Consider the following 17,673-nt stretch of genomic DNA (forward strand, 5'->3'; position numbering starts at 1 on the left):
GAGAATAGTGGTAAAGTCAAGCGGGAAGGCCACGTGGTCGAGCTGTTTTACATATTTATTTATGCTCTAAAATAAAAATGTCCGTGCATTTGTGCTGGGAAGTATTAGCATCATTTCCTTTCTTTAGAATTGTAATATCTGGATGTTATTAAAGCAGATATTGTCTTTATAAGGGAAGTTTGCAATCCTAGTTTAAGTCTAGATTGTAGCCTACAAGTATCATGCAGTGATCTCGCATTAAGTACGTAAAAAATACATTGTACATACAACAGAATATATATATATGCCAATTAAGCATTTTTAATTAACTGAGGATAACTTCATGAAGTTGGATGTTTTTTTGTTTCTTCATGTATTGTGGGTCTATTGATGTTTTCCAAATGTTATTCTTTCTCCCTTTATATTCAAGTTCCAGGTTGAGTTTAATTGTAAATAAAAATAAATAATTGTGACACCAGAAATGCAGTCCACAGTAGGTTAAGCAGAGCGAAATTGGAGCAGCTGTAAGTGTTTTTGGCCAATACTTGTATGAATCTAGAAGTAAACACCTAGCCTTTACTTCCAGAACTGACTTTGAATGATCCAAGCTACGAGTTTTCCAGTGGTTGTGGAGGTTTTGACAATGATGATTCCAATAACGACATAGTGGAGTATTTAGAAAAGTATTTGTTGTCAGATCCAAAAACTGCACAAAGAATTACACAACAAATATTATAAATACTATGGCTACATCTATGGATAGTGGTACATATTCCAAGCACTCTCCATTTTTGGAATCAACATCAACAACATAAACAGCATTTAACAGCAATGCAATTATTTTAACTCTATCTTCGAGAGAAAAATACATAATAGGAGCCATAAGTGCAATTTAACTTTTACTATAACACATTATGTACCCTTAAGAATTATTTTACAAAGAAATAGTAATATTGGCAGTTAAAACACAGCTTATTCATTCCCTTGTATTAAACTTCACCAGAACATTTATAAGAAGAGTGGCACAAATCGTGATTTAGACCACTTTAACTTTCACTATGAGTAAATTGCTGAGAGGAAGAGTAGTACCCTGACTTTTTGGGACTGTAAAAAGCAATTTAAGGTACAAATAACTAAAATGTCTTTGGCAAACAAAATTTTACTATTTCATTTGTATATTTCAACAAATGAATAATGAAATATTGTATAGCATATATTTACATTTAACGAAATGCGAAGAATTGGGAAAAATTGAGTTATACCACTTTGGCTCTCAGCAGCTCAAATATAAAATAGCATAATATCCTCCAACAATCAACTGATTAGCAATCACCAAATTTAACGAAGGGGAAAGAGGGAGAATAAATTCATATACCTATGACTGTAACCTAAAAAATCTACTTTAACAAGGTTCTCCTTACTTGACTAATTTTATTAAGTAAGCCTCCCCAGAGAATCTCAACTTAGGAGTGCAGAGCTTCATCGGCTGCCTGGGATGGTGCTGCAACTTGCAAACACTGCAGACTTGATGCAGAGTTATGTTTCACAGGAATAATATGAAGCGTGGGAACTCACTAACTTCATTAGATTGAATAATACACAGTACTGTTTGTTATAAATTCTGAAAATAGTTCAGAAATTACATTTCGGAAAACTCAATAAAAGCCACTAAGTATATAAATTTAGGATGAATCTGTGCTTATGAATCAGTTTAGATGACAGGGCTTCTCTATATAAAGATTTATGAGAGCAATTTTCTGACACAAAATACTGTGCATTGTTCAGTGGCATATTACTAAAATGTCATTATTGCAAAGTATTCCACAAATGCAAAATTCAGCTAGCTGTTTTGAGAGGAAGGAGATTGCAGGCTAAAGGCTCTATTCAGTATCACAATTCAGGACAGGTGTGTCTGAGAAATCGGTACGAGTCACTCCAGGTAGAACAACCGAGGGAAGATGAGGAACAGGGAAGTGTTGCTGAGAAGTGTGGAAGTAGGAGGAAGGGAAATGGTAGGAAAGGGAAATGCGGAGTAGTAGAAAGGAAAAGACAGCTGGAACAGGGTCATGGAAGGGAGAAAAGGGAGGAAGAAGTAGCCACTGCAGCTGTCAGAAAAGAGCTGACCAGGAGGGGAGGGGATCAAATGAGGTGGGTAGGGTTGAGGCTCTGGTCATGGGGGATTCCATTGTTAGACATGTGGACAAGTGTGTGGAGGAAAAGGAACCAGGGTAGAGTGCTGTCCAGGAATTAGGTTCAGGCAGTTGTTGAGGAAAGTAGAAGAGAAGGAGGAGGGAAAGGAGAAGGTGATAGTGTTTCATGTTCGTACTAACTACGTAAGACAAGCAGGTGTAAGTACCAACATAGTTGGGGATGTGTGGGATCTGGTAAATGCAGCAGGGTGAAGTTTCAGGAAGAGGAGATTGTTATCAGTGGAATACTGTGTAGGAGGGATACTGACTGGAAGGTGATTGGGGATTTAAACGAGACTATGGAGTGGGTATGTGGGAAACTGGGAGTGAGATTTCTAGATGCTAATGGGTGGGTAGGAGATAGGGATCTGTGCTCAGATGGCCTTCACTTAAACCACAGTGGTACATATGTTAGGAAATTTCTTTAGAAGGGTTATAGGGAGGTACATTCAGAGAAATGGGGTAGCTTAGAGAGCGGTGATACGGGTACAGGGAACTGGAAGTCAAGTAAGGATGACATAAAAATGTTAGTGCTCAACTGCAGAAGTATTGTAACGAAAGGAATAGAATTAAGTAATTTAATAGATATATACTTACCAGATATTGTGATAGGAGTTGAATCAAGGCTGAGAAATGATAAAATGGATGCAGAAATATTCTCACGGAACTGGAGTGTGTATCGTAGAGATAGGATAGGAATGGTAGGAAGGGGAGTATTCATGTGGTGAAAGAAGAGTTTGTAAGCTACAAAAAAAGTTAAAGATGACAAACATGAAATTCTAGGTGTAAGGCTCATCTCTAAAGATAATAGGCAACTTGATGTCTTTGGAGTGTACAGAACGGGAAAGGGTAGCACTGACACTGATTCAGAATTATTTGATAAGATAATGAGCTACGTAGGAAACGATATGGAAAGGAACGTGATGGTTGCTAGTGATCTCAATTTACCAAATATAAATTGGAAAGTAATGCGAACGACAGGAAGAATGACCAACGAATTGCAAATAAGTTAATATGGGAGGGGCAGCTGATTCAGAAAGTGATGGAACCATCTAGAGGGAAGAATATTCTGGATGTGGTGCTTGTTAAACCAGATGAGCTCTATAAAGAAACTAATAGATGGTATTAGTGATCATGAAGCTGTTCTGGCCGTAGTAAAAAAATAAATGTGAAAGAAAGGAAGGTATTAAAATTAGGACTCTTAGGCAGTACCATATGACTGATGAGGGAGTTTTTAAAAAGTAAATATGATCGGTGGAAAATGGTAAATAAAACTGTAAACAGACTCTGGGATGGGTTTAAAGCAATTACCGAGGAATATGAAAATAGGTTTGTACCTTTAAAGATGGTAAGGAATGGTAAAGTTCCACTATATTATAACAGAGAAGTAAAGAGACTAGGATTGAGATGCAGGTTGGAAAGAAATAAGAGTTAGAAATGGCTGTGGAAGTAAGGAGAAATAGAAGGAACTTACTAGGAAATTGAATCTAACAAAGAAGGCAGCTAAGGATAACATGATAGCAAGCATAATGGGCAGTCATACAAATTTTAGTGAAAAATGGAAGAATATGTATAGGTATTTTAAGGCAAAAACAGGTTCCAAGGACATTCCAGGAATCATTAATGAACAAGGGGAGTGTGTATGTGAGGATCTTCAAAAAACAGAAGTATTCAGTCAGCAGTATGTCATGATTGTTGTTACAAGGATAATGTCCAGATAGAGGAGGTGACTAATACTAAAGTAGAATTAAAATTTACCTATGATAACAGTGACATTTACAGCAATATACAAAAACTGAAAACTAGAAAAGTAGCTGGAATTGATAAGATTTCTGGGGATATACTAAAGACAATGGGTTGGGATATAGTACCATATCTGAAGTACTTATTTGATTATTGTTTGGCTGAAGGAGCTATACCAACTGAATGGAGAGTTGCTATAGTCGCCCCTGTGTATAAAGGAAAGGGTGATAGACATAAAGCTGAAAGTTACAGCCCAGTCAGTTTGACATGCATTGCATGGTAGCTTTGGGAAAACATTCCTTCTGATTATATTAGACATGTTTACAAAATTAATAGGTGGTTTGAATGGGTGGCTATATTTCTAGAAAATAGAACTCAGAGAATTAGAGTCGGCAAGGCTTTATTTGTCCCTGTAATAATTAAGAGGGGAATTCCTCAAGGCAGTATTATTGGACCTTTTTATGTTTTCTTATATATATCAATTCTTCAAGGCAGTATTATTGGACCTTTATGTTTTTTTTATATATATCAACGATATTTGTAAAGAAGTGGAATCAGAGATAAGACTTTTTGCAGATGATGTTATTCTCTACAGAGTAATCAATACGTTACAAGATTGTGAGCAACCGCAAAATGACCTTGTGAGATGGACAGTAGGCAATGGTATGATGATAAACGGGGTTAAAAGTCAGGTTGTGAGTTTCACAAATAGGAAAAGTCCTCTCAGTTTTAATTACAGCATTGATTAGGTGAAAGTTCCTTTTGGGGAACATTGTAAGTACCTACGCATTAATATAAGGAAAGATCTTCATTGGGGTAATCACTTAAATATGATTGTCAATAAAGGGTACAGATCTCTGTACATGGTTATGAGGGTATTTAGGGGTTGTAGTAAGGATGTAAAAGAGAGGGCATATAAGTCTCTGGTAAGACCCCAACTAGAGTATGGTTCTAGCGTATGGGACCCTCACAAGGATTACTTGATTCAAGAACTGGAAAAATATCCAGAGAAAAGCAGCTCAATTTGTTCTGGGTGATTTCCAACAAAAGAATAGTGTTACAAAAATGTTGCAAGGTTTGGACTGGGAAGACTTGCAGAAAGGAGAAGAGCTGCTCGACTAAGTGGTATGTTACATGTAATAAATTTCATTGTTGGTCCATACTGAATTTCTATATAATCTTAAAATAATCAAATTTATTTAATTTGTTTCCATCTATTCAATAAATCATTATTGGGACATGTTTCGCCCTGTGTAGAGGACATCATCAGCCTATACTTCTTCTTCAAAATCACAAATCTTTGGGATCGCAATTATTTTTTCTTAACAGACTACCTTACTATTTAAACTAGAGAGAAATAAGTTAAAAATACATTTCATTTTTATCAAGCTTACTAAACTGGTGGAATGTTTACAAAGGTATATACAATTCTTAAAATAGTTGTTAAAATGTTCAGTGGAAACACTTATTTTGTGATACATTAGAATGTCTTCATAAAGTTGGCCCTATTTTATCTTCTAGGTCATTGTCTCTTATAGAATAAAGAAGACATTTACATATTTATATATAAGAAGACAACGCATAAGTTACATTTATAATCTTCCACTGGATTAAGAATCGCAGTTAAAAATGTCTAAATATTAATTAGACATCTTGGTGTCGGACAACATAATTACACATAAAACACTTAGATAGCTTTGAAGGATTAAAATAGTTTATCCTAGTTATGTTTGGTTGCCTTATTATACTACTCATCCTTTATTATTATTATTATTATTATTATTATTATTATTATTATTATTATTAATGTTGGAGCCGGTATTGTTGAAGCTTCGGTAAAACTTGATGAGTATTATTTATGAGGTTGATTATCAACATGCTGGGTGTGTCAAATCTTGTCACGGTTCTTGTCGCTAGTCTAATGGGAGACGTTCGAAATTCTAACTTGTTGGAGGAAGAATTACTTCCAGATCTGGAAGTGAAGATGTTTAAACGTCTGTAACGAAATTAAAAAAAGTTGTTTTAGAAGTGAAGTATAATAGTGGCTGCAACTAAAACTTTACTATGGACCTTTTTGCTTACCTCCTCGTGTCTTGCGTGGCAAGTTTGTATCGCTTGAGATGCCAGCTCGACTGGATACTACTGAGCTCGCACTTCGTGTATTGTAACAGTGTGGCATCTTTGGTGGCCACACGGCCTCTTCCCAATTATCCCCTACTAACACGCCCCCACCGACCAAATAAGTACATAACATTCCGCCCATCCCTCCTTCCCCTACGCTCCCCCCACCAAAGACGTCACAGTAGTATCCAGTAGGATGAAACAGTGGTGGTTCCAGTCCATTCCCGTGAATAAAATTCCGCAAACGAATGGACAATACCTAGAATAGAAATACCTGAAGAATTTCCATTCGACAATCCATGTCATACGATATCGATGTAAAAGATCTCTGGTAACACATTTGGTGTTTACCCGACAAAAATCCTTAAAACTCAGCCAAAGACGCCCAAGAAAGATTCGGTTTACTCTGGCATCTAGTAGGCGTACAGTAAACCGGAACATCAAAACTGATGAGCAAGCAGCCAGATGGTGTCAAATTAGAATGCTTGCACATGGTAGTTGAGGCCATACGATTATTATTATTTTTCCCCAAATCAAAAAGCCTGAATCATGCAAACACCCGAACTAACAATCTATTCCGTTGCTATATATCCATGCGCACATGTTTGGAGCATGGCTGCTCAAATTATTAGTTCAGATGGCAAAGGAGATAAACTCTTACTTCATGGGTATAAGGTATTTATGTTAAAAAGTACACTGACCAGCAAAATTAATGGATCACTTGAATTTTCCAAGATGATGTTATCTGTCGTCATTATTACCCTTAGTTACTTAAGATATTTTTTTCATGAAAATTGTACCGGGCGGTACACCTCTACTCTGTTTATTTAAAAGTTGCGCCAGTTGAAACTCCTCTTCTGGAGGAAGGTTGAACTTTATCTATTCTATTAATTCTCTACTTTCTCAGAAGATGTCACCACGTGGAAAATTTTGAGTTTTTGAACTGTGTCACTTTTGATGTGTTTTTGTTTCGCTTGAAGTAAGAAGTGTGAACTTTCTCTTCTAGAGGACACTACTGAAGATCAACAATAGTGCGACCTAGTGCGGAGTCAAAGAACTATTTTGTTGGAGAAATTTTTATTTCAAGAGTTTGTTCTTTGTTAAATTTCCTTCTGTCATTGTTTAAGTTGGCTGTATACCCCTCTTTTTCCCCTTAGTTTGGATCTAGCCAATCCCGAATTTCTTTAATTAATTTTCCACCAATAATGTGTTTCTTTTTCCTCTATGTAGGGGTTTCTTTTCCCGAACCAATAAAAACTTTGAGGGAGGGTGTTTTATTTCCCCTAACGCCTAGAATCTTCCGCGAGAGGATATAAACTGCTGATTTTGGGGTCTCCGGGCCACTTCTGTTCCATCTTTCAGTGTATTAAGTACATAGCAGGAGGCGGGAAGCGCCTCTTTCTTCTTCAGCCGTTCAACACCAGGTAATGGCCTATTAATAACTTCTTTTCTTGCTAGGTCGGCAGTTTAACACTCGCGGCGGGTTCGAAGCATTTCCATCATGTAGCCTTTTCCTAAAATGTAATTACTCTTTTCATCTTTTTCTTGTAAAGCTACATATTGGGATAGAGAGTGCTAACCCTCTCGAGCTCCCACTCACATTTGTTTTGAGGTGAACTTATTTTCTCAAACTATTCTTCGTTTATGTAATGTAAAGTGTTCTTCTCTAAGTCACCTCTGTAGTATGGGATTAGCCCTTGCGTTAGCGGCCCAGAGCCAGATTAGGTTTTAAAAAAACAAAAAACAAAGTGTATTAGGAGTGCAAGATCGCCTCCTCTCAAATTGTTATTTTAGAGGTCATGTAATCAACCTTCTTTTCATGTAATAGACCTCTGTAGGTTGGGTATTTTACCCCTGTGAATACGTCCTTAAAGGACAGCTTGAAGGTAGAGTTTGGTTTGGCCTTTGAGAGGCTTAAATTTTAAGAGCGGATCGCTCTTTTGAAAATGGAGTGTCATATGCCTCGTGGAGGCTTTTCTGTGTAATTCGGAGCCAGGGGCTCCTAGGGATGAATGGGGTTTTCTGCCCCTCTGTTAAAACTTGTGTTTGTGGTAAAACTGAGCTGATCGCAGAAGTCAGGGCGTGAAGCCCAAAACCTGTAAATATTGTATCTCCCCTTGTTTTGCTACATTGTACCTGCCATGTCTGTTATTGCTTTGTTTTTGAAAAGAAAATATAACCTAGTTAAATTTTAAATTACTTTTACATTAACTTTGATTCCGTAGTTTGAAACCCATTCACGCCCGCACCTTCTTACGCCTCTACCTACCGCTAAAACCCGGTAACAAAAATAATCAATGTAAATAATTAAACAAGTGTCTCACAATTTAACAGGCTTTTTCCTTTGAAAATTCAAGCGATCCATTAATTTTGCCAGTTAGTGTAGTTTCACCCAATGGCAAAACATAATCGAGACTGCAAAAGGAAGAGAACGTCACACTAGGGCTATTACGAGTTGACGTGGAGAAGACCTTTGGGTTTTAATCTCATGCCATACTTTGACGGAATGTTCCGTCCCATGAGTGAAAGGAGCAAACATACTTTGAAGCACACTTCCGTCCATGCACATGACGACCTAGAGCCACATATTTACGGATACTGAGCCAGCAAGCTGTGTTCTGTAAGTTTTAAAATGTAACTAACTGATGTCAGGAATTACCTGAACTTAATTTTTTTTCATAAACGATAACTCGCTTCTGGACTAAGAAAACTAAAACACACCTCAACGTGTGTACTTTGTAAACAAATACGACAGCAGCCTGGAGTGGCGCAGATGATGTTATTCAGGACTGGCTTGAGCATATTGATGTTCAGATTCACAATGAAAGTGTATAATATGAAAATAATTCATTTCATACTTATATCTGTAAATATCTTGCATCTTTTATAAATTCCCCTCACACTCATAATATTCCCTTGATGCCTCAGGATCAATATACTGGCTACTACCCATCAAAAATGGCTTCAACTCGGAAGAAATTAAGAGCCATCCAGATGATGCACAGTTGTGCAACATGGGGCTCTTCAAAGATACTTCATTATTAGAGTACATCAAATGAGAGGTTGCTTGGCATGTGGACACCTGTTTGTTTAGTGTTCCATACGTAAGGGGACTTCTCCAAACCATAAATGTATGGTGGAATGCAAAAAAAGGTAGTTTATATGTGTGTAACATCTGTATATATAGTCTTCAGCATTTCCTTAAAATAACCGAAAATATAAATAGTATGTAAAGGCACAATTGTTTCAAAATTATTGGTAGGTCAAAGGGTTAAAAGGTGTTAAGGAATCACCACATACTCACGCCCCAAAGCAGGAGGCCACAGATGCAGAATTAGTGAAAACCAGGCTGAAGCATATTGCAAGTGATTATCCTGAACTCACACCAGCAAGCGTGTTATTAGAGAATGAACTTCCTGGGTTTCATCAAGTATGCTTACAATGTTACTGAACCGTGAGAGTTTGAGAAAATATTGAGGAGAGAGAAAAAAGGTGAGACAAATCAGTCCATTTTCAATCATTAACCAGAATTAACCCAGAATTCAGAGTCTGAGTGATTTGGCTGAATTTACCTTATATCCTTCATACCCTTCTAGGCAAACTACTAAATCCATTTACTACATAATCATTTATTCCATTTGCCCACATCTGTATGCTGGTTTCTGGCCCTAATTTTATTTTTTTGCTAGTGGCCTTACGTCGCACCGACACAGATAGGTCTTATGGTGACGATGGGATAGGAAAGGCCTAGGAGTGGGAAGGAATTGGCCATGGCCTTAGTTAAGGTACAGCCCCAGCATTTGCCTGGTGTGAAAATGGGAAACTACAGAAAACCATCCTCAGGGCTGCTGACAGTGGGATACAATACAAGAAAGAGTCTGGATGATGAGCATACTCCAGATGCTAAGAATTTAGAACCTAATTTATTTTTCAGATTTTACACTTAGTTCATCGCAGATTTTAATGTTAACTGTGTGTTTGTACATTAGTTTTCATGTCAAATGTGTGTTTTTATATTTGTTTAGTTATTAGATGTATTACATTAAGGCTGAAGATGGCCAGCCAAGGCCAAAACTAGTCACTAGTTTAGTAATGTAATTCAATAATATTGCACAATAGTGTATTGAAAAAGGTGGACCATACAACATTAATTTATTAAAGACCACACAGTCGAGCTAAAGTTCTTATAGATTCAAGACTTTACCAATTAATGGTATTCCTCCTATTCTTGTATACAAAACGCATCACTCTTCCTTAACATTTTCTAGGCAATTTATTAAACATAACCTGTACAGATCCCAGCACGCAGGTCCATATTCGAGAATCGCTCTTACCAAATATTTACAAGCTTTACTTTTGGCACCAGAATTAGCTTTCTTGAGATTCCGCATAATAAAATGTAATGATCTCCAGGATTGCTTAACTAAATTTTTCCACTTGCTCTGACCAGTTTATGTCTTTTCTAATAGTAAAACCTAAGTACTTACAGCTACCGACTTCAACAACACTTTGATGATGATGCTTATTGTTTAAAGGAGCCTAACATCTAGGTCACTGGCCCTTAATGGTACAAAATGAGACAAAATGTAATGACAAATTAAAAGTCCAAAATCCTCCACTAACCAGAATTCAAAACGTGAGGACGAAGAATAAATGGATAGATATGAATTTAAAAACAATCCGTCGATCTGACCCACAATGCCTCACATTCACAGAAACTGACGTAAATTAATAGTATTACTGACTAAGGGACTGTTTCTACAGCATAATACTGAATCGACTGAGCTTGATAGCTGCAGTCGCTTAAGTGCAGCCATTATCCAGTATTCGGGAGATAGTAGGTTCGAACCCCACTGTCGGCAGCCCTTAATTAAGGCCACGGCCGCTTCCTTCCCACTCCTAGCCCTTTCCTGTCCCATCGTCGCCATAAGACCTATCTGTGTCGGTGTGACGTAAAGCAACGAGCAAAAAAAAACAAAAAAAAACAACCCTGAATCGATTATGCTTGTAGTCTAAAGGAGTCCAAAATCCAAGTCATCGGCCCCTCATAATGGTACTTATCGCTAGGAAAGTAGAACCATGGTATCTGTCATGTTGCGGTACTAATCAAAAGTAGCATAGACTCGCGGTATTCTACACATTATGGTAATACTCACAGGTAATGAAATTTGCACATGGAATACAGACCTATGGTGTTTCGCACATTGTGGCGCCATTTGCAGGCAACGCAAACCTTTGGTGTTCATCACATACGTGTACTAACCACAGGTACTCGCACTATCCCGTGGTCTTCCTCATATAGTGGGTACTAATCATAGGCAAGGCAGAACCATGGTGTCGCTCCTAAAATGGTACTAGTCACAGGTACTGTAAAAGCCAGAAATGCACTCTGTTGCTACTAATCACAAACCTATTTGGTACCTAACACAGTGGTTCTATGAGCAAGTAAAAGCGACCCATGCTATTCCCCATGTGGTGGTACTAATCACAATTAGTTTCATGCTTTTAAAACAATCATCCCTTGGTCACCCCTTTTAGTCGCCTCTTACGATAGGCAGGGGATACCGTGGGTGTATTCTTCGTCTCCGTCCCCCACCCACAGGGGGTTAACAACACTTTCTCCTCCAGGTTCGTAATCCCTCTTTCCTGCCCTTTTTTTCTTTTTTCTTTTTTACTGAAACAGGATTTCTTGCTTTTTCCGCTGTGGATTTTTTATTCGATTTTCACACGCCCAATTTTCAATCGTATCTAAATCCTGCTGAAGCAATAGTTCATCCTCCTCTGCCTTTATCTCACGGTATATGACGCAATCATCAGCAAAGAGGCGCACTTCAGACTTTATCGAATAACGGATATAAATTATGAAAAGAATTGGCCCAATAATGCTACCCTGAGTCACACCAGATGTAACGTTTATTGGAGAAGATAGCGTTTCTCCCACGTGCACCCTCTGAGATCTTCCAATGAGGAGCTCTCGTATCCAGTTCACCACTCTGATGTCAATGTCCGTATGCGCTAATTTGTTAAGGAGGATGTCATGTGGCACAAGATCGAATGCCTTGGCAAAATCAATTACTACTATCAATCCTTGACCCATTGTCGAGCTTATCTGACATATCTTGATATATGGAACAGAGTTGGCTTTTGCAAGAGAAACCTTCCCTAAAACCATGCTGCCTCTCAAATATCATTCCAGAAGAGTCCCATTTTAACATCAAATAATCTACTATTAATTGCTTCATTTGTCTGCATACGACTGATGTCAAACTTATCGGTATGTGGTTATTCAAGTCGCTCGTCACCCCCTTTATAAATAGGTACTACATTGGTCGATTTCCCATCATCTGGAACCTTCATATTGTTCAGTGATATATTAAAGATTCTCATTAAGTACGGTAGGATTGCTTCACCCCCGAGTTTAAGTGCCTCTCCGGAAATAGAATCTGGCCCACAAGAATTATTTTTTCTGAGTTTGGATAGACCTTTACACTATAATGAAGCTTTAATTTGAAAATCATTATTAGTTTTTGGAAAATTGTCCCTGAATAACTGTGCCACCACATTAAAAACCTTTCCGTAGTGCTTATTTATTGCTTCCGCTTTATCTATATCTGTTGTCACCAATAAATCCCCTCCTATACAAAGAGAAAGAATTGACTTGTTCTCTCCCTTCAATCTTTGTATATATATATTTTTTAAAGAATTCCAGGAATTTCGCTTTTCATTTAGGATATTGTCAAGGTATTTCTCTTCAGCCATTTTCTTTCCTGCTAGTAAATGCTTCACCAAACTTCTATACTTCGCTTTGCATGCATCATTATTGTTTCTTTTGTTGAACGCTCTCCTAGTCTTACATTTAAGCTTCCTGATAGTCGTGGTGTAATACAGCGTATCCGAATTTTCCCTAATTGTCTATGTGGGAACGAAATGATTCAGTTCAGTGTTTAAAATGGTTTTGAAATTCTCCCAAATGTTGTCCATCCCCCTGCCCTCCTTTAACCAATTAGTATAGCACAACTTCAAATACTTTTGGAAACTTATGGAGTCTGCCCTTTCATAGCACCAAATAGTCTTAGAAATTCCCACAAGCTTCGTATTACAAATTCCCCAAGGGAGATAGAGCACCACTGCACTCTGGTCACTAATCCCTTGAATTACATCATGGGATATAACTATGTCATCTGGTCTGACTAGAAAAACATCTAAAAGTGTTCATTTACGTGTGTTCTTTGTAACAACTTGGGAAAAGCCATTATTCCACACTAATAAGTTAACTGCTCCCTGCAATAGGCCCCCCCCCCCCCCCATAGTTGACCCAGCCCAGTTTACTAATGGTAGATTTAGATCTCCTGCAATTATAGTTCCTTTCCCATAGCTAATATTTGCACATGTCAATTCTGAAAAAAGTGTGACCGTGTTTAAACCTTATTTCGGCAGGCGATAAACTCCAATAATGACTATATCTTGTTTATTGGGTGCATTATTTACCTCCAGCCCAATTATTTTGCAGTCTTGAAGAACCCATTTTAATGTACTGCTTAGCTCTGACCTAACACAAATGAAAATTCCCCCTCCTTTCGACCCTCTATCCCGTCTAATCGTTAAGACATTTTGACTGAACATTTCTGAATTATATATATTATCCGATAACCAACTTACTGTTGCTTGATTGCAAGGAGTGTATTGGAGATTGCTGATCGACAATAACACTGAGTTCTGAATGCAGGTGTGTTTAGTATATATTTTATTAAGAATTTAAAGTAACTTATTATAAATTATTTTTTCGAGAGCCAGAATACTCTTGAATTTCTCATAAACACTGCAATGACATTAGCTCTGGGTTTCTAGGCAGCACATTCTTAGCTTTTAACATGACAGTTAACAAAACAATCAACACAGAGCCAACATTACATTTTACACGCTCTGTACACACGTCAAGTACACTGCTATCCTGCATAGCGGTGTCTTTGCTTGGTTGGAGCAAGAATGTGGTCCAGTACGGCAGATGTCCCCCGATAGGTCTACACTGTAAAGAATAAATCAAAATGTTGTTAGAATATGGTCTCTGGGACAAAATGATAGTCATATTTAAGGCTAAATCTAAGTGCATTGTATTTTACCTGAGCTTTGAAATGCTACTATGCCCTGGCACCTTTGGGGGTCACTTGAATCGGGTCGGGTACCTCTGAACCACAGAATGTGTAAAGTCTAGCTGACGCAGATCTCCACCAGACTTTCAGTGCAATATCCACGCATTATGCATACCTACATCCACTTCCTTCATTGTATGGCTACATGGTACAATGAGATATTCCCATCCATACGATCAGTTCCTCCTAAATATTGATTGTATTCTGTGAAAATCCTGGAGCGTGGCACATTGATTTTCTTTTTCTTCAGTGCTCGGAATGCCATGGAATATTGTTTACAGGGGAGACACCATGGCAAGATGTACAGCATTGACAAAGGCGTTGTCAATCCAAAGGACTACAATTCCTCTCTTATATACGCTCCTCTGCATCTCCTTTTGTTTCATGAAACTGAGGGGACAGTCTACTGGCATCCTATTCTCTCATAAAGTGCCTGTTCCTTCATAATTACACGTTTTCAAGTGGGTTATAAGAGCGAAATTCATAAATAGGTCTTCAAAATAAGAGCAAAATGTTTTTATATGTACATTATACAGCATTACTAGTAATGGAGATATTGCTTTCCTGCAGTCTGCTTCGTATCACAACAGTCGGCCCTGGTCTTGTCAGAGTTCCCTAGGTAATCAGCGGGCATATTCACACACCACACTTTATATCTGAAGTTTATTGGTTCTCCCCTTATGAACTGTTTGCAGCTATGTCTACCAAAGTATGCTATTATACTCTCACCAAAGTCGAGGCTCTGTTTAGCCATGAAATGTTTCTTACATTTTCCCAGTAACTTCTGAATGAGAGGGTGCATCTTCCATATTTTATCCCCAGTATAGATTCTAGTGTTGTCTGCACAGTGAATAAACAATCTGTATAAAACATTCTCTGCAGATTGAATTGTAGACCAGTTCATTACATACATCTGTTGCATTCTTCCACAGCCTTCTTTTTCTCCAGCAACATAACGTACCAACTCAGGAAAAGTACCCCGATGGAAAATTTAATCTCTTCAGGGGTTACTTTGAGATCCAGGATGATGAGGAAAAGAGCGTATTTTTTAGTTTCTTCAACCAAAAAAAAAAAAAAAGAAACCCAAACAAACAATTTATGTTGTCATCAATAAACATTTCAAATATATCTACAGCGGACATTTCCCTCAGCTGCATGTAGTCTGCCTGTGGGAAGAAAGTACTCGTGCTTGGCAAGTCTGACTCTGAAACCCATTTTCGCTTTACATGTTTTTTGTTTCAAGTAATACTCTGTGCCGAAGCAGCATCTGAGTGTTATATACTCTCTTGGAAGTGGGTCAATATAGATTGTCCTAATCACCAGCCAAAATAATGGAGCCCTCATCACACAATGAATGAGAATTAATGGTCTCCTTGTCTGATTACTCAATAGGTTGGTTTCCAATGACCATTTCTGCTTGTGCTCACAGCTGCAGTCTACTCAGATTATCAAGCAGACCTTCTTCATCCTCTTTAGGAGAGTCTTCATTGGGCACAATTGTGGCATCTGGTAGCTCAGTATGAACCTGGTTGACGTCTAAATCTTCCCGATCAAGCATGGCAAGGACTTCCTTAAGTATGAGCTTCCTAGAATAAAAAAACAAATTACTAACATTTAACATTTGTGTACTATAAGGACAACAAAACTATCATATACAACTTTTGTTAGCCTCTTAAAGCACAAAAACAATTGTAGAGACATGGTACTGACCTAGCGGTATCATACGGTACCGGCGCTGTTTACATGCAAAAACAGATGAACCTCGAAATCTCAAACCTCCATTATTAAAATTTTCAGTATCTTGAAGTAACTTAAATTTCCTGGCCGTTTGTCCAATTCTTCATGTGTATTTATTTCTCTATTACTTGAAATTCGATTACACAAATTTCTCAATTTTTTGAAGCAACCATTTCCTCCCTTGAAGCAAAAAATATTCTGTAACTCGAATCTTGTGCAACATTAAATATGCAATACAACATTTGTTGCTTGTGAGGAACAGTTAACAAGTACGGAGATGCTGGGAGCTAATATGAGGGGAACAGAAAAACTAAATATTCTAGTGATCGGAAAATTGGAGAAGTCTCGCTGTTCTCGGGTGTGTGAATTAATTAAAGGTCAAGTACAGAAGCAACCCTCGAAGTCGCGGATGACAAGCCCCATTTAAGAATCTTGGCTGCGTGGTATTGACGAGAAGTTTCAATGTGAAGGGAGGAAAGATTAACAGTAACAAATAGAAGAGACTAACAGATTTTTTCCAAAGGTGTTAAGCAAGGTATGTTTCTTGTTTCCCTACTGTACATTTTTTAAAATTTTTTGCAATTTATTTTACATTGCACCGACACAGATAGGCGACGATGGGATAGGAAAAAGGACTGAGAAGGAAGCGGCCATGGCCTTAATTAAGGTACAGTCCTAGCATTTGCCTGGTGTGAAAATGGGAAACCACAGAAAACCATCCTCAGGGCTACCGACAGTGGGGATCGAACCCACTATCTCCCGGATGCAAGCTCACAGCCGCGCGCCCCTAACTGCATGGCCAACTCACCTGGTACTACTCTATGTACTGTATCCTGTCTTTAAAAGGAAAACGTTACTATAATAAGGGTTATAATTAAAGTGATGCTGTAAAAGAGAGAGTTTGTGTCTATATTTTTAAATACTGTTAAAAATAATGTATTCAGTATAAGCCTGTAGATACATATGGTTCAATTATGTGCTATACCTGCTCAAAAACGGCCTTCTCTATATCTCAAAATTTCAATAACTCGAAATAAAATTTAGGTCCTGAGGTGATTTGAAATATCGAGGTTCCACTGTATATGCCATACTTGTGAAACTACCTATTCTAACATAATGCAGGCAGTCAACTAAATGTATCGGTGATAATACGCAACACATAAAACTTAAGGTTAAAGCAAAATGAAGCAATAATATGCATACTTACTTTAAGTGAGCAGCCATCTCCATTGCCGCCAGGCAATGAGCCCATTATAGGTCATAATTGTTGAAGGGAAAGATTGAGTCAACAATACGGTCTCACACAGCTGTCTCATTCCAGTACTGTACAGCCAAGAAGAGGTAAAAGCATAATTCTCTCTAATATAAATTGTAAAGTGACTGGAAAATACGAACCCAAGCATGTTGGTACCATACAGTATTGCTAATTAATACTAATAATTATATGGCCTCAGCTACCGTTTGCAGACATTTCGATTTGACGCCATCTGGCTGTCTGCTCGTCAATTTCGACGTTCCGGTTTACTCTGTCTGCCACCTAGCGAACCTAGAGTAAACCGGATCTCCCTTGGGCGTCTATGGCTGAGATTTAATTAATTTTGTCGGGTAAATACCAAATGTATCACCAGAGATCTTTTACATGCCGACATCGTACGACATGGAGTGTTGAATGGACTTTTTCCCGCCCTTCAAAAATCCAACTACCTCTGCCGGGTTTGAACCCGCTATCTTGGGATCCGGAGGCCGACACTCTA

General features: G+C 38.0%; 1 protein-coding gene across 8 annotated transcripts in view; it reads right to left on the reverse strand.

Annotated features, from left to right (window-relative positions):
* Positions 1–17,673, reverse strand: part of Dlish (Dachs ligand with SH3s) — a 206,694-nt gene that overhangs the window by 28,961 nt on the left and 160,060 nt on the right. The window contains exons 7-9 of one of the 8 annotated variants that reach the window (XR_011017519.1): positions 17,127–17,242; positions 14,153–15,768; positions 13,944–14,058 (exon numbers count right to left, since the gene is read on the reverse strand). The exons of 4 other annotated variants lie outside the window; for them this stretch is intronic. Coding sequence is in view for 1 of the 4 variants with exons in the window: in XM_067135170.2 (XP_066991271.1) it covers positions 17,219–17,242 (24 nt within the window). In the remaining 3 variants the exon portion in view is untranslated. Of the gene's footprint in view, positions 1–13,786; positions 14,059–14,152; positions 15,769–17,067; positions 17,243–17,673 lie in introns of those variants that run through there. 3 more of the 8 variants (XR_011017518.1, XR_011017520.1, XM_067135170.2) reach the window with 3 other exon arrangements.

The sequence above is a fragment of the Anabrus simplex genome, chromosome 1 (genome assembly GCF_040414725.1).
Source record: "Anabrus simplex isolate iqAnaSimp1 chromosome 1, ASM4041472v1, whole genome shotgun sequence".
NCBI classification, from domain to species: Eukaryota; Metazoa; Arthropoda; class Insecta; order Orthoptera; family Tettigoniidae; genus Anabrus; species Anabrus simplex.